At 41.9% G+C, this 18,272-nt stretch overlaps 1 protein-coding gene across 3 annotated transcripts in view; it reads left to right on the forward strand.

The window, feature by feature from the left end:
* Window positions 1-17,731: 17,731 nt before the first annotated feature.
* The window catches only part of MON2 (MON2 homolog, regulator of endosome-to-Golgi trafficking), a 136,043-nt gene continuing 135,502 nt past the window's right edge, over window positions 17,732-18,272 (forward strand). For all 3 annotated transcript variants that reach the window (XM_064377288.1, XM_064377289.1, XM_064377292.1), the window contains exon 1: window positions 17,732-18,026. In XM_064377288.1, the coding sequence (XP_064233358.1) occupies window positions 17,916-18,026 (111 nt within the window). In that variant the 5' untranslated portion in view covers window positions 17,732-17,915. The remainder of the gene's footprint in view (window positions 18,027-18,272) is intronic.

The following is an 18,272-nucleotide window of genomic DNA, read 5'->3' on the forward strand; positions in this document are numbered from 1 at the left end:
CTCAGCTATTCGGGAGGCTGAGGCAGGAGAATCGGTTGAACCCGGGAGGCAGAGGTTGCAGTGAGCTAAGATCGCGCCATTACACTCCAGCCTGGGTGATAAGAGGGAAACTCCACCTCAGGAAAAAAAAGAAAGGAAAAAGAAATGAGATGTAAGCATTGAAAACAAATAAAGTTTTCATTATTTCCAGATGATGTATTCTATGTAGGAAACTCAATCAATAAGCAAGCTATTTGATGAATGAGAGTACTCAGAAAGATTGCTAAATACAAGATGAATTCATACAAATCATCCATATGGCAATAATCAATGAAAAATATAATATAAAGAGTAAAAGTATCTAAGAATTTAACTTAAAACAGAAATTATGGCTGGGCGTGGTGGCTGACGCCTGTAATCCCAGTACTTTGGGAGGCCGAGGTGGGTGGATCATGAGGTCAAGAGATCGAGACCATCCTGGTTAACATGGTGAAACCTTGTCTCTACTAAAAAAATACAAAAATTAGCTGAGCATGGTGGCGTGTGTCTGTAGTCCCAGCTACTCGGGAGGCTGAGGCAGGAGAATTGCTTGAATCTGGGAGGCGGAGGTTGCAGTGAGCGAAGATCATGCCACTGCACTCCAGCCTGGCACCTGGCGACAGCAAGACTCTGTCTCAAAAACAAAACAAAACTAAACAGAAATTATGAAAAAATTAATTATGATAAAATATTTTAAACTCTATTCAAAGTCATAACCAGCCTAAGCAATGTAGCGAGACCTCATCTCAACAACAACAACAAATTAGCCAGTGGTCATTGTGCTCTGTGGTTCTAGTTACTTTAGAGGCTGAGATAGGAGACTCGCTTGAGCCCAAGCAGTTGAAGCTACAGTGAGTGTGATTACACCACTGCACTCCAGCCTGGGCAGCAAGACCCTGTCTCAAAAAAAAAGAAAAAAAAAGTCACAGAGAAATATTTGAATAAATGGAAAGATATTTTGTTCTCCTAAATGGAATAATATATATATCTATATATATATAAATATATATAGATATATATAAATATATATAGATATATATAAATATATATAGATATATATAAATATATATTCTCCCCAAGTTAATCTGCAAGTTTCATGCAATCCCAATCAAAATTCCAGCTGGAGTTTTTTAAAAAATAGAAATTCAACAGTCAAAAGTTATGCAGAAGAACAAAGCTCCTTATTTATCTTTTTCAACTGTAAAAAAAGAACCAGATTAGAAGTTGCCTTAGCAGATATTAAGACACACAACAGGGTTATGAAGTAGAATGTGAGTAGGAAGGCCTGGAAGGTCTTGCAGGGGTAGAGGCACCTGATGTATATTATCTCAATACATTTCTTCACATTGCCAACTTTACAGTGGGCATTTCAACCTCGCCCCATGGCTTTCTTAAGTATATTTTCAATATGTGGTCCTCTCTCTTACACATCCCACACTGCTCTGAGACCCTGAAGTTGCATAGAGCATGCTCAGAAGAATGAACAGGAAAAAAGAGAAATGGGCAGAGTAGGAATGTGAGAAATGACCCAGGCTTGGATGTCTTTCCTGTGATCTTTTCCTCTGGGACCTGCTCTCTGATGGAATACTTAATCTAATACCTGACATGCTCAAAGACCGTGCAGGTGGCATGGGCTCTGAGGTACTGGTAATATTATGGTTCATGATTGGAGCAGGCATGTTAGGAGAGCAGACCTTATCTATCAATGCATCCTTTTCCTTTACCTTTTTTTTTTTCTGCATCGATGCTGGAAAACTAAACAAGGAGGAGAGCATGGGACACAATTGTCAATCTCTCTTTTCAAGGCATCCTTAAGAACTTCATCCATGAATAATATGTTGTTTATACTTAGTAAGGTATTCATTTTTAAAGTGAATAAAATACTTTTTTATTTTTGTTTAAAGCGTATTTTATCATTTCCATCTTCTGAATAACATGAAACACGTTTTTCTGGAGGGGATCCTCAGTTGATTTTTCCTCTGTTGAAAAGGCACCGAATTCATTCCTACAGGTTATGTGTGCTTCATTTGATACGCTGCTGTTCTCTGAGGACAAAACTTGGACTAAGGAGGCTCAGCATGGCTCTCCGTATCAGCCCTGACACAAAGAAAAGGCTTGGCCTATACCTGGTATGTAAAAGGGACTGGTTAACAAATGTTGAAGAAATCTCTTTTGCTGTGGGAGTCTTGAATTCCTAAATATTATAATCCATAGCCTAATTAAATTACTAACTTACTGTGTTTGAGATTTTATTCTAAAGTCCTCTGCCACACCCAGATGGATAGTCTGCAAGTCTGGATTGAAATAGTAGTCTCTACTCTAATATCTTTCCCACCTAACCTGTTCTCTTAGATATTAGAGTTCTGTTCTAAGATGTCCCTTTGGGCCATGATAGTCGAGTTAAAAAAGTGGGAAGTGGACAGGAGATGAAAGAGTGAATCTCTACTGTTAGCTGGTCCTAAGGATCACTTACCTTAATGATGTCCTGATGCTTCATTAATATGAGTAGAATTTGATTCCTTTGTTAGTAGTATATTCAGTACCATAAGGTAGAACCCGACCACTCAGAAGAGAAAACAAAGAAGAAAATGAAGGTTTATGCAATTAAGCTTAGCTCAGCCATGGGACACTGAAGAGATATTCTCCATCATCTAAAGCACAGTGCTGCCTCAGGCAACTGGGGACTGAGACAGCCCACTCTAGCCACCCTCAATGAAGTTCCTGTTAGCCCACTCTAGTAACCCTCAATAAAGTTTCTGCCATCCCTGCTTACCTTTCCCTATAAAAGGAAAGCCTTTTCCTGTTCGATTCTGAGATGCTTCCTAGATCTTATGTTCAGAGCATTCTCTGTATTGCCATAGTCTCTATGAAAAAGTTTCTCCTTAGTTGTCAAGATTTGTTTATTTGATAGTTTTAGTGTCATGACTTGCTCAAGTGCTCTTTGTCCCTCAGAACTTACTGTCTTTACCCAGGTATTCACATTCATGCTGTCTTCTCAGATCTTTTGTATCCTCCTTCTTGGCGTGGGAAATCAAGATCCAAGGTACATTAGTTTGTTAGGGCTGCCATAGCAAAATACCATAGACTACATGCCTTAAACAATGGAAATTTATTTTCTCACAATTCTGGAGGCTGGGAAGTCCAAGATCAAGACATCAGCATGGTTGGTTTCTTCTGAGGGCTCTCTCCTAGGCTTGCAGATAGCTGCCTTCTTGCCATGTCCTCATATGGTAGTCCCTCTATCTGTGTCAATTTCCTAATCTCTTCTTATAAAGACACCAGTCATATTAGATTAGGGCCCACCCAAATGACCTCATTTTCCTTTAATTACTTCTTTAAAGGCTCTGTCTCCGACTGCTGTCTCATCTTGAGGTACTGGAGATTAGGAAATCAACACACAAATTTTGGAAACACACTTGAGCCCATAAAGCATGGCAATGAGTTGCAACTCCTAATCTGGTGATTTAGAAAGTTGTCTAACAAGGCCAGGCACGGTGGTCAATGCCTGTAAGCCCAGCACTTTGGGAGGCTGATGTGGGCAGATCACGAGGTCAGGAGTTCGAGACTGGCCTGGCCAATATGGTAAAACCATGTCTGTACTAAAAATACAAAAATTAGCCAGGTGTGGTGGTGGATACCTAAAATCTCAGCTACTCGGGAGGCTGAGGCAGGAGAATCACTTGAACTCAGGAGGCGGAGGTTGCAGTGAGCCAAGACCGTGCCATTGCATTCCAATCTGGTCAACAAAGTAAAACTCCATCACACACACACACACAAAAGAAAGTTGTCTAACATAGTAAGGATATTGAACGCAGGATCTTCCTCTTTTTTTTTTTTCTATTTCAACAAAAACATTCCTGGATGAAGGTCATCTTGGTTAATTAAAAAATGTATATATTTTAATTGTTAAAATGACATAAATGGGGCCGGGCTCGGTGGCTTATGCCTGTAATCCCAGCACTTTGGGAGGCCGAGGCAGGCAGATAATGATGTCAGGAGTTTGAGACCAGCCTGGCCAACATGGTGACACCCCGTCTCTACTAAAAATACAAAAATTAGCTGGCCATGGTGGTGCACACCTGTAATCCCAGCTACTCAGGAGGCTGAGGCAGGAGAATTGTTTGAACCTGGGAGGTGGAGGTTGCGGTTACCCAAGATCGTGCCACTGCATTCCGGTTTGGGCGACCTTATAAAGTATCAAAAGAGACCTTATAAAGAGAAAGAATTGAGACCCTATCACAAAAAAAGAGACATAAATATCGTTAAATAAAATACATTTTATTAGATAAAATTTATCATCTTAATCATTTTATGAGGACAGTTCAGTGGTAGAAAGTATATGGAAATTGTTGTATAGTCAATCTTTGGAAATTTTCATCTTGAAAAATTGAAATTCTATAACCATTAAACAACAACTCCTCATTTCCCCTTCTCTGCAGTCCCTGGCAACTGCCATTCAACTTTCTGTTTCTATGAGCCCATACTTGACCACTTTCGGTTTCTTATATAAGTGGAATCAATCAGTATTCGTTTTTTTTATGACTGGCTTATTTCACTTAGCATAATGTCCTTAAGTTTCATCCAGAATTTCGCTCCTTTATAAGGTTGAATAATATTTCATTGAATGTATGTACATATTTTGTTTATCCATCATTGGGCATGTAAGTTGTTTCCATCTTTTTTGCTCTTATGAATAACACTGCTATAAAAACAAGTGTGCAAATATCACTTTGAAACCATGCTTTCAATTCTTTTGGATATATGTTCAGAAGTGAAATTGTTAAATCATATGTAATTTCATTTTTAATATTTTATGGAACTGCCATACTATTTTCCGTAACAGCATCTTGGCTCTTTTTGAGTGGGAATTTAATCTTTGACTCTTTCTATTGAGAGAGAATCTTACTGGCTCTTTTCCGTTTGAATGAGAATTTTCTGGGATGGAAGTCTTGACTCTTTTTGAGTGAGAATTTAATCCCTGAATCTTTCTATTGAGTTGAATTCTTCCTGGCTCTTTTTTTTTCTTTTTCTTTTTTTTTTTTTTGAGACAGAGTCTTACTTTGTCACCCAGGCTGGAGTGCAGTGGTGCAATCTAGGCTCACTGCAACCTCAGCCTCCCAGGTTCAAGCAATTCTCCCTGCCGCAGCCTCCCTACTAGCTGGGATTACAGGCACCCATCACCACACTCAGCTAATTTTTGTATTTTCAGAAGAGATGGGGTTTCACCATTTTGGCCAGGCTGGTCTCAACTTCCTGACCTCAGGTGATCCATCCACCTCAGCCTCCCAGAGTGCTGGGATTACAGGCTTGAGCCACCGTGCCTGGCCTTTCCTGGCTCTTTTCTGTTGAATGGGATTCCTCCTGGATCTTGTGTGAGATCTGTTTTGTTTACCTGAATACTAAACTAATTCCATTAATAATTCTCACTCCATGCCGGGGCGATAGCTCATGCCTGTAATCCCAGCACTTTGGGAGGCCAAGGAGGGTGGATCCCTTGAGGTCAGGAGTTGGACCAGCTTGGCTAATGTGTCAAAACTCCATCTCTACAAAAAAATACAAAAAATTAGCAGGGCATGGTGGTGCCCCTCTCTTTGAAATCCATGAACAGGCTTGTAAAAATAAATCTACATAATGCAAACTCATGGTTCATGGCTTTTCAACTTAAACAACTTCGGAAAAGCTGAAAGTTAGAGAGGACTGCCAGAAAGCACAAACCTTAAGATGAAGGAATGATGCAAAAAAAAACAATGAACATTTCTGCCCCAAGACTTGGAATAAGGTTTGACTTTATAAAATTAAAGATTTCCGGCCGGGCGCGGTGGCTCAGCCTGTAATCCCAGCACTCTGGGAGGCCGAGGCGGGTGGATCACGAGGTCAAGAGATCGAGACCATCCTGGTCAACATGGTGAAACCCCGTCTCTACTAATACAAAAAATTAGCTGGGCATGGTGGCGCGTGCCTGTAATCCCAGCTACTCAGGAGGCTGAGGCAGGAGAATTGCCTGAACCCAGGAGGCGGAGGTTGCGGTGAGCCGAGATCGCGCCATTGCACTCCAGCCTGGGTAACGAGCGAAACTCTGTCTCAAAAAAAAAAAAAAAAAAATTAAAGATTTCCTTTCAACAAAGGACATTATAGAAAAACTTCACAGACACATAGCAAATTAGGAGAAATCATTAATACTGTCTAATGCTAAGGAGGTACTGATACCTAGAACACATGATAAATGGTTTCAGATTAACAACAGCAAGAAAATACAATAGAAATATGGGCAAATGATAATAGGCAATTCACAAAAGAAGAAACCCAAATCCTAACACTTACCTGAAAACATGCACAAAATCATTAGTAATTAAATATGAATTAAAACAGTGAGATTTTATATCATTAGATTGACACACAGTAGAAACTCTAAATTTCCCAAGTGTTGGTGGAAATGTGGAGATACAGGGACCTAGTGCTGCTGGTGAAAAAACAGACAGATTTGTCCATTCTGTAAAGCAATCTGGCAGTTCATAGTCTAAATATGTATATTATATATATTCAAGAAAGGGATTCCTAAGCTTGTTTACTTGCCTTTCAATGTTTTTGAAGAATGCTCTCACTTAGCCATTTTTCTGCCCCGAAAGAGTTCTGAGTAAGGTGAAGTAAAGGCAGTTCTGTTGTGTCAATCCTTTAGGAAACTCCCAGGCATATTGCAGCTAGCAAACAGAATTCTTTGGGAAGAAGATCCACTCTACTCCCTCCAGAACCAGATACCCTCAGCAGGAATGTAGATTGCCATCTAGAAGATCTGCTACTATTCTGGGAATGGGAGTGCAGCAAGGCTAAGTTAATGCCACAAAGCTCTCCTACTGGTTTAAGTCATTTTCTTGATTCAGTGTTCACTTGGTTGCTGTAAAGCTTTGACTATTTTCCAGATTCTGAAGAAGTGGATTCTGACAGTTTTTGTTCATTTTTTTGGTATTTCTGTGAAGGGTTATGAGCCTTGGGAACTTCCTGCTCCACATTTTGACTAAGGTCTGGACTTGCCAATAATTTTTTTTTTTTTTTTTTTTTTGAGACGGAGTTTCGCTCTTGTTACCCAGGCTGGGGTGCAATGGCGCGATCTCGGCTCACCGCAACCTCCGCCTCCTGGATTCAAGCAGTTCTCCTGCCTCAGCCTCCTGAGTAGCTGGGATTACAGGCACGCGCCACCATGCCCAGCTAATTTTCTGTATTTTTAGTAGAGACGGGGTTTCACCATGTTGACCAGGATGGTCTTGATCTCTTGACCTCGTGATCCACCCGCCTCAGCCTCCCAAAGTGCTGGGATTACAGGCATGAGCCACCGTGCTCGGCCCCAATAATTTTTAAAAATGAAACCAGATCCTCAAAAATGTCTTACAATAAAAATATTCAATATTCAGTGCATCAATGAATGTTGCCCATGCTGGTCTCAAACTCCTGGGCTCAAGCTGTGTGTCCACCTCAGCCTCCCAAAGTACTGGGATTACAGACGTGAGTCACAGTGCCCAGCCTTTTTTAGATTTTTCATGGGACAACTTTCACTCCTGAGATACAGATGAATTAGAAGCACAAGTTTTAGAGTTGAAAAACCTAACTTGGAATCCTGACACACTTGCTAGCTAGAGGCCCTTTGGTTTGAGCCCTAGTTTCCTCATCTGTAAAACAGAAATCGTATTAACAGTTCTTAATTCACAGGATTTTTGTGATTGCATTAGATGAGATAGTAAACACATTTAGTATAGAACTTCCCACACAGTTTCTCCATAATGACAACTATTCTTTCTCTTTAGACTTAAAGGATGAATTATAGGACAAAACCCAGTCTGGATGCTGCTTTGTGTGGACCACCTCTTTCCTAATTTTTCCAGTTAGGAAATACTGAGCCGAACCAATGTGATTTCCTATTTCTATGACTGACCTCCTGGGATATGTCTTAAGACTCTAAAGCATATGTTGAGGTGAGCAGTAGAATAGCTGGACATAGATGTGTTTACTGCAATGAGACAGGGCCAGTCAGGAAGGACGAAAGTATAAAACTATTATTTGTGCCCATTTGGTGCAAGTGAGGAAAGAGATCCAAACATCTAAGATCACCTCCCCCTTGACTTCCACACTGCATTTCAATAGAAGAAAAGGCTGGCTGACTGGCTCCTCCTAAATCGCCTTCCTATGGATAGCAGGCACAGTATGGGGGAATCTCTCCTGAAGGCATTGTTTTTACTTAAACAAGATCAATCCCCCACCGCACTCCTAGTCCATTGACCAAGACCCTTTCACATGTAATTTCTAAAACTGTAAACTCAAGACCTTTTCACATGTAATTTCTAAAAGCGTAAACCCAAGAGCCTTTCACGGGTAATATCTAGGGTTGTAAGCCTATGTAAAGGCAGAGCTTCTCTTTGTCTAACGAGCTTGGCTGTTAGACAAAACATGTCACCTCCTTCCGGCTGTAATAAACCACCTCTTCCTTCCCAGTTCGGTGTCTGAGAGGTCTGTTTCTCGTGGCCACTCCTGCTTCACAAGAACAGTAGATTGAGAAGTGGCATGAACAGGCGGCCAGAGGAGAATAGATGAAACTGAGGCCATGGGAAGAAGTCTAGACAGGAAGGCAGCACTTGATATCCAAGAGCAGATTAACAAGCACCAAATGGCATTGATGTTAAGGGTAGATAGCTGACTTCAAGAAAATCTGACTAGAATAACTGGTGGTACAGCCATCAGGGCAGACAAAGCTCCTAGATTCAGGGGCCCTAGGAACTGGCAATATTCTGAGGTTCAAGCAGGCGGCCATGACATGGGGTTGGGTCTCAGTCTGAGGAGGGGTCGGGGGAATTAATAAGAAGGATCCTAGAGGATTAGAGTACCAGACAGGTTACAAGCAAGGGTTTCAAATAGACAGAACAAAGCAGTAATTTAACTACTGGAACTGATGCTAGCCAAAGGATTTCTTTATCTAGGCACTACTGACACTTTGGATTGGATAATTAATTGGAGGTGGGGGGAAGGAAGGCTGCCCTGTGCATGATAGTAAGGTGCTTAGCATTAGCACTACCCACTAGATGCCATTAGTGTCTACTTCCCAGGCTGTGACAATCATAAAGCCTCCAGACATTGCCAAATGTCCTAATGCAGGGAGAGTGGGCAGCTGAGAACCACTAGAGTATGCTTGATGAGCACTGCTCCAACCATGGAGGCTGGGGTAAGAGAGTCTCAGGAGTGAGTTGATCTGGAAGAGGCTGGTGGCTGGGCTTCATGTCAATGACTGAAGGTGACCCAGTGAGACCAGCATAGTGAACATTTTCCCCAGATCCCTGCCCCTTTCATCATTTCTCTGTGTACTCTACCCTGGTCTTCTCTGCACCCCTTCTCTCAGTGTGCTTTTCCTCCAAAGAACTGCGTTTATGCTTCTCTAGTTTCTTTGCCTGGGGGAGCCCTGATTTGTGTGACATAGCTCCCTTGGTTAGATGATTCCCTAAAATTCCACTGCCCTCCCTAATTGGTCTCTTCTTCCCTGCTTTGCCCACTCTCTTATAGGTATCTCCTAGGAACATGTCCATTATAATTCAAGTGTACACAAATCTCTCCTTAGGATCTGCTTCCACAGAACCCCTTAATATAGCCAGTAATGCTGGAATCAAGGACAGAGTCAGGTGTAAGAAACAAGCCCAGAAGAGCAGTTCAGAGTGAAGACTGTGAAGAAGCCTGATATTGACAATGTGCTTTCCATCATGAGACATGGCATCACTGTGCTTTCCATCATGAGGCAGGGCAATGAGAGAGGTGATTTAAAGAAGTTGAGGAGGCTGGGCGTGGTGGCTCACGCCTGTAATCCCAGCACTTTGGGAGGCCGAGGCGGGTGGATCACGAGGTCAGAAGATCGAGACCATCCTGGTCAATATGGTGAAACTCCGTCTCTACTAAAAATACAAAAAATTAGCTGGGCATAGTGGTGCGTGCCTGTAATCCCAGCTACTCAGGAGGCTGAGGCAGGAGAATTGCCTGAACTCAGGAGGCGGAGGTTGCGGTGAGCCGAGATCACGCCATTGCACTCCAGCCTGGGTAACAAGAGCGAAACTCCGTCTCAAAATAAATAAATAAATAAATAAAATAAAGAAGTTGAGGAAATCTAGACAGTGTGGTCTTGGTCTCAGGAACAAGGATGAAGGCAAGCTAAGAGAATAAACCACAGGGTCTTAAGTTGGTATAAAAATAACCGAACTATTGGAAGAAAGACCTCTTTTTCTTTTTTTTTTGGAGACAGAGTCTCACCCTGTCATCAGGCTGGAGTGCAGTGGTGCCATCTTGGCTCACTGCAACCTCCACCTCCCGGGTTCAAGCAATTCTCCTGCCTTAGCCTCCCAAGTAGCTGGGACTACAGGTGTGTGCCACCATGCCCAGCTAATTTTTGTATTTTTAGTAGAGACGGGGTTTCACCATATTGGCCAGGCTGGTCTCTAACTCCTGACATCGTGATCCACCTGCCTCAGCCTCCCTAAGTGTTCAGATTACAGAGTGAGCCACCGAACCCTGCCTCCTTTTTTTTATTTTTTTGAGTTGGAGTCTCACTCTATTGCCCAGGCTGAGAGTGCAGTGGTGCAATCTTGGGTGGCGGGGATTACAGGCACACACCACCATACCCTGCTATTTTTTTTGTATTTTTAGTAGAGATGGGGTTTCGCCATGTTGGTCAGGCTAGTCTCAAACTCCTGACCTCAGGTGATCCACCCACCTCAGCCTCCCAAAGTGCTGGAATTACAGGCATAAGCCATCACGCCCAGCCAACTTCTGCTTTTTCATAGAACTATTTGTGCACCATTTGCACTCCAGTAGTTGATTGATACAATCATTTTGGGAAGGACCAGCTATGAGAAGTTTTGTAGCAAAGACAGCCATCTTGTTAAACACTTGTTCCTTTAGTACTACTTCAGTGATACCGCCATTCCACACAATGTGGACCAAACCCTGATGTGCCACATAGAAAAATCATTTTTATGTTTTAAAGCAGTAACAATAGTGACGGAAAATAAAATATTTAAAAAACAATTTTTGAGAGCAATCATAAGAAATTTTTAAGCAACTTAGTCTCACATCTAGGAGACACAATATTTGAAATAATAAATTATAGAATCTTTACTCATAATTTGTCTTTTGTAATCATTTCTTTATTGCATGAAGAAATCATCTGCATTCTTCAGTCAGTATGTAATCTGGACCACTGCAAGTTACAATTTTTAATTCTGAAAATTAAAGCTTTGATAACACGTTTTAAGAAATACATAGACAGGAAGTACCAATTGGCATTCAAGACAAATCATTCCTGTGCTAAGTAAAATCATTTGAGAGAGAAAACTATGGAAATGAATTAATTTTAGAAAAATTAATTCAGAGTTACTCAATGATGACAAAGGAAAAAATAAGAGTGAGATAAACTAAAAATAAAATTAAATCAATAGCTATTAATTATGAGTTTAACATGGTTTTACTCTCTAAACATAAAAACTTTTACATTATAAATATTTAAAATATGACTAGTGGGTAAAAAAGCATTTACAAACATATTTGCAAATGGCATTTCTCATTAATTCATTAAACAAACAGATCTCTGATGCACTGTCTTCAGCATAGATGCCTGTGTTTTGTGGGCTCATCACCCTGACCACATGAACCAATTACTCTGACTATAACTGTTTGGGCAGGAGTATACCCTGTGCTGTGGGCAGCTAAGCTATATTCTTTTCAGAGACTTAGAATGTGGTCCAGCAAAAATGCTGAACTGCTTAATTTCTTTCTCAGAGATTTGAATGAGACTCATAAAGAGAAAGTATGTTGTTGGTAGGGTACAGAGATAAAAGCTTGGCCAGGGGCGGTGGCTCACACCTGTAATCCTAGCACTTTGGGAGGCTGAGGTGGGTGGATCAACTGAGGTCGGGGGTTTGAGACCATCCTGGCCAACATGGCAAAAACCCCTCTCTACTAAAAATACAAAAATTAGCCGGGCATGGTGGTGCATGCCTGTAATCCCAGCTACCCGGGAGGTTGAGGAGGGAGAATCACGTGAACCCAGGAGGTGGAGGTTGCAGTGAGCCGAGATTGTGCCACTGCACTCAGGTCTGTGCAACGGGAGCAAGACTCCATCTTAAAAAAAGAAAAAAGAAGAAGCTAAATAGACACAGAGAAAGAAGAAACAAGAAAAGTAGTAGAGGCCATGAAGTAGTAAAAGACATGAGTAGGCTGAAGTCATGTGGAAGAAGCAGCTATAAGAAGGCAGAATCCAGATATATAGAATTGGACATGAGATGATTAGTTAATAGAAGCAGAAGAAATATAGAAGAAACACAGAGATGTGTCTTTGTAAAGGTTAAGCTAGGGAGGGAGAAGGAAATAAAATACTTTTGCTACTGATATTGATCAAGCAGTTATGGATTCCAAAGGACTTTCCAGTTCCCAAACTACCTTCCAGCTATCCCAAAGTTTCCAGTTCCCAAACTACCTTCCATGAAACCTATCTTTTCCTATACTCCCATAGGGCCTGGCCTTGTGGTTAGAATTCTTTCTTAGTTTTACATGAATTATTCACTTGAGCCCCTACTGCTTTAGGTATCTGAAAGAATCTAGCTAATGTACCATGTACAGGAGTTTGGACTTTATTCAAAAAAACAGAGAGAATCATTTAAGGGCTTTATGTTTGTATTTCAGAAAGAGAACTCTGGGACTGGTGCAGAAAATAAACTGGAGACAGACTTGAGGCAGACCTCCACTCTCACTAACTTGGTTCAGGCATTATTATTTCTTACCTGGTTTAAATGCCTGAACCAAGTTAGTAAGAGTGGAGAAAAGTGGGATGAATTAGAAAATTATGAAGGAGGATGAATCAACAGAACTTGATTCAGCATAGCTGTAATGGATGAGAGAGAAGGAAGAGTTAAGTTTGACTCTTAGTTTCTTGGTTTGGGCAACCAGATGGATGGTGATGCTTTTCATTGAGAAAGGTAATGTATAAAGAGGATCAACTCCTTTTTGGGGAGGAATATGAGGTGTCAATGACACTTACAGGTAAAGATGTCCAATAACCAGTTGAATATTCACATCTGGATCTCAGACAAGAGCTCTGTAATTATAAGTGTGTATAAAGGCTTGACGTCATTGCTTTCAGACATATCAAGACTACGGTTTCTTGTTTTAGTCTTACCATGCTAAATTCAGGAATACACTAAACTAGACTGTGTTAGACTAGGAAAGCTTAGAATAAATAATTTGTTTATATCTGAATATCCTCTATACTGTATCCTAGCTATCATATTGTGTACTGTATTACTCTGTGATTGATGGGCTACCATGCCTAGGTGAAGTGATCTCTAGAAAATGGGCTATGTATAGGACTAGTCCAGCTTTAAGTATATAAGGCTAGGACTGGAAGAGAAAGTTAAGTTTCCAGAAGGTCTGATGTTGTGCATTCCAGAAGGTCTGAATATTTGGAAGGTTTAGAAACTTGTACTTTCATCTCTGAGCTGATATTGCAAGTAATTCCTTTATGTATCCTTTAGATAAGTAAACCCAAGTGGTGTCTGTGTGGTGGTATTTCTGTTCATCTGCACCTTCTATTGATAGATATCAACATGGAGGTTATACAGAGTGGTATCAATAGATTGGCAGTAATTTAAGCCATTGGTGTGCATAGGATCACTAAAGAGAATAAATGAAGAAAACAAGTGAGTGCGGTGGGGAAGACAGCAGAGAATAGAATTCTGGGAAACATTAATAACTAAGGAGTAGGCGAAATAAAAGATTAAGAGGAGAATAAGTAAATGTGATAAAATCAGAGGGTCTGAACAAGTAAAAAGGTAGATTGAATGATATTTGTATTTCATCATTAAACTAAGACAGCTATTTCAGAATGACATTAGACGAATTTTCTTATTACACATAAATACATACTTATTGTTAAATAGATATATTTTCAAAAAGATTCACAACAAGGACTCAAAAAAAGACAAGGATTTCTTAATTTTTCAACTAGAAGGTTAAACACCAGGACACAACTCGCTGATAATTCTGTTAGAAGTTAATAAAAGACGGCATTAGTCATGACTACAACTTTAAGAGTTCTCTTTTCTACCACCTATTTAAAACATTTACTCAAAACTAATATGTGCCAGGCATGGTTTACCTACAATATTTCATTTAACCTCACAACTATCCCATGAAGCAGGCACTTTTGTTTTCTTTTAAAGCTATGGAGAGGTTAAGGAGTAAAGATTAGTGAAGATTAGAGAGGTTAAATAACGTGCTAGAGTCACTCAGGTAGTAACCAATAGAGCTCAGATTCAAACTAGAGCTTTCCAACTTTAGAGTCTGAAGCTTAACTACCATGTAATAATGCTCTGAAAGCATTATTTATGGTAATAAAAGACTAAATTTATCAGGCATTTATTAATGTAATTTTCAATGAAGACAGATTTTATAGCCACAGAGGAGTTTTATTTTATTTTATTTTATTTTTTTTGAGACGGAGTTTCGCTCTTGTTACCCAGGCTGGAGTGCAATGGCACGATCTCGGCTCACCGCAACCGCCGCCTCCTGGGTTCAGGCAATTCTCCTGCCTCAGCCTCCTGAATAGCTGGGATTACAGGCACGCGCCACCATGCCCAGCTAATTTTTTGTATTTTTAGTAGAGACGGGGTTTCACCATGTTGACCAGGATGGTCTCGATCTCTTGACCTTGTGATCCACCCGCCTCGGCCTCCCAAAGTGCTAGGATTACAGGCGTGAGCCACCGCACCTGGCCTGCCACAGAGGAGTTTTATACCCACACCAGCATTTATAGGTGTGCTACAATTTTTAAAGTATTTCTTGAGATACTTAAGAACAAAAGCATGTATGTGAATGTTTGTTTTTGCTACTAAACAAGAAATTATTCAGTAGTTTGAAATGCTAACTCTTTTTTTTTTTTTTTGAGGTGGAGTTTCGCTCTTGTTACCCAGGCTGGAGTGCAATGGCGTGATCTCCACTCACCGCAACCTCCGCCTCCTGGCTTCAAGCAATTCTCCTGCCTCAGCCTCCTGAGTAGCTGGGACTACAGGCATGCGCCACCATGCCCAGCTAATTTTTTTTTTGTATTTTTAGTAGAGACAGGGTTTCACCATGTTGACCAGGATGGTCTCGATCTTTTGACCTTGTGATCCACCCGCCTCGGCCTCCCAAAGTGCTGGGATTACAAGCGTGAACCACCGCGCCCGGCCCCTGAAATGCTAACTCTTAACTTTAGCTGATTTCTTTACTTGTAGACTAAAAAACTATTTTTACCTTTGGTAACTTGCTTGGCTTTGGCATAAAGCCATGCATTGTTTCTGGGGCAGTATAATCTCTCTTGGCATGTGTACATAAAAGGTTATTGTGAATTTATTTTAAAGTAATGTACAGAATACTAGATACAGGTACTTGCTACATCTTAATTTTTTTTTTTTTTGAGACAAAGTCTCACTCCATTGCCCAGGTTGGAGCGCAGTGGCGTGACCTCGGCTCACTGCAATGCCTGCCTCCAGGGTTCAAGCAATTCTCCTGTCTCAGCCTCCCGAGTAGCTAAGACTACTACAATGCTCGGCTAATTTTTGTAATTTTAGTAGAGACAGATTTCACCATTTTGGTCAGGCTGGTCTCGAACTTCTGACTTCAGGTGATCCACTCGCCTCAGCCTCCCAAAGTGCTGGGATTACAGGTGTGAGCTGCCCGGCCACTACACCTTAATTTTAAAATTTGTCTTTTCAAATCATTTTAAGTATAGTTGTTAATCAATGAATTCCAAGTGCATGTCCTTAACTCTGAATAGAGATGTAAAAGATTCTAAAGATGATTTTGAGTTAATCATGCCAAAGTTACCAATAATAAAAAATCCAAAAGAAAAGTTGGCTACATAGTGAAAGACAGAGAATTTGATTCTAGATCACTAGCCCAATCATTAAAGCATAATTTTTGGCTAGGTGTGGTGGCTCATGCCTGTAATCCCAGCACTTTGGGAGGTCAAGGCGGGTGGATCACTTGAGGTTAGGAGTTCCAGATCAGCCTGGCCAACATGGTGAAACCCCATTTCTACTAAAAATACAAAAAAAAAAAAACCCCAAAACAAAAAAAAGTACCTCATTTTTACTAGGACCTCAAGAATAATGTCTGCCATATATTCCATTTGATTTTTTTTTTTTTTTTCGCTAAATTCACAGGTTTTCATAAATAAAGCTTATACCATAGGAGCTGTCAAGTTTCCCAGAAGTTGGGTAATAGGCACAAATAATCAAAATTACTGTCCTGGGCGCTCCCTACTATTACGTCATCTGCTCCCTTTATCAATCCTTGCTTTGCTTCTTATCAGAAGGAAAAAAATAAAATTATTTAGTTTACAAGGTATCTCTGTTACAGCCAAACAGTGCTGCCCGTTGACAATCTCATGGCTCACTGTCTTCCATCCTGTCATAAGCTCAGCTGTCTGAAGGTGTTGGTTTCTTCATCTCTACCGTTTCTGGTTTTTCCTCCATCATTTTCTGCTTTCTGACCAGTAGTTGCGAAATGTCTTGGGGGCAAAAGTAGACCAACCTGGATCTTGGAGAAATACAGATAAAGATTTTTCTGTTTGGCTTTTGCCTCACATTTATTTGGCACTTCAGACCTAATGAAGGCTTTTATGTATCTGTGCCTTATTTGAGCCACAAAACGCTCTGGTTTTATAATAATAGGGTATTCATTCAACAAATATGTTCTTATTACCTACTATATGCCAGACGCTGTTCTAGGTGCTGGAGATACAACAGGAAACAAATTAAGATTTAAAAGGAAGAAGAAGCGGCCGCCCAACTCTTCCGAAACTCCCCTTTTCTAGCTGAGAGCATCTGCCAGTAAAAAGGCCGGGACAGATCTCATAGCGCCTGGTAGGTGATTGGAGGAATTTTGGCTTTTACGTTGAGTGAGATGGGAAGCCAGCGGAAGGCGTGGAGCAGAGGGTAGTCTCATTTTACGGATTAGGAAAATAAGAGGCTACTCCACAGTAAGTGCACAGTTGCTCTTAAAGAAAAAAAAATATTAACAGGAGGTAGCCACTGATTTGGGGCCACTAGTCCAGATATTCGAAATGAAGCGGGAGGAGATACGTTAAGATTAATCCACAAGGAAGCAAATTATTTACACCGAAATACAATTTAACACAAACATACGCAAAGACACATGCCAAGGAGTACTCGGGGGCTGTGTTCAGGCACTTGTTAAAGAAAACGAAGCGAATCCTGACGCCGCAAACCCGGTCTTTAGCCTACTTTATGCCGAGGGTGGGGCTGGGAGGGTTGGGGAAATCGCTGCCCACCCGGAACGCTGATGGTCCCGAGCATGGCCACGCCCCCGACACGCCCCCCCGACAGCCTGCCGTCGGGGTTGGCCGCGGCGGTGGTGGAGGCCAAGGTGCCCGGAAGTGGGGCTGACGTGTCCCGGCAGCGCTCGGAATTGTGGGCGACTCGGGTAATGGCGTCGGAGAGTTTTAGGGGCCTAGGGAGCTGGCGCTGAAGCTTCTTGCCAGCTTGGCTGGTGATACCCGGTGTGCGTGGGCCCGCGGCAGCGGAGGGACCTGCCGGCTTTGTGGGCTCCTCGGCTAGAGTCGGCGGAGCCTAGCGCGGCAGGGTGACTGCGGGGGCGCCTCCGAGAGAAGCCGGAGGTGTTGCGGGGAGGCTGCTGGGGGACGCTCGAGCAAGCTCCGAGTTTGCAGCCCAGGGCCCGGCGCAGCCCCTGCAGGGACCAAGAAGCGGGCTGCGGAAGGGCCACAGACGCCGGGAGGGAGCTGCCGGTGTCCCCAAGGAGCTGACAGTGCCGGAGCTTGTTTGTACCTCTCCGAAATTTGTTGGAATCTTGGGAGGATCATGTCCGGTACCAGTAGCCCCGAGGCGGTGAAGAAGCTGCTGGAGAATATGCAGAGCGACTTGCGCGCCTTGTCACTGGAGTGCAAGAAGAAATTTCCACCTGTCAAGGAGGTAAGCTTCAGGCGACGTCAGGTGAAGGCACTGTGCCTGGTCCTGTTAGATACACTGCTTCAGCCCAGTTTCCAGTCCTGTGTAATTTTCATTCGGTTCTCCCCTTTCCAGATTTGTGAGTCGGTGGGTTGTTCCACAAGGGCTTTTTATAGTTTCCACTGGAGAGGGCTGGGGCACTTTGATTTTCTCCCCTCTCCTGTCCTCCCAGGTGAAGAGTGAAGTTCGTGGAGAGAGCTCAGTTAATCC

Source organism: Aotus nancymaae, unplaced genomic scaffold (assembly GCF_030222135.1).
Source record: "Aotus nancymaae isolate 86718 unplaced genomic scaffold, 86718_ANA_hifiasm-v0.15.2.pri h1tg000016l, whole genome shotgun sequence".
Classification (NCBI taxonomy): domain Eukaryota; kingdom Metazoa; phylum Chordata; class Mammalia; order Primates; family Aotidae; genus Aotus; species Aotus nancymaae.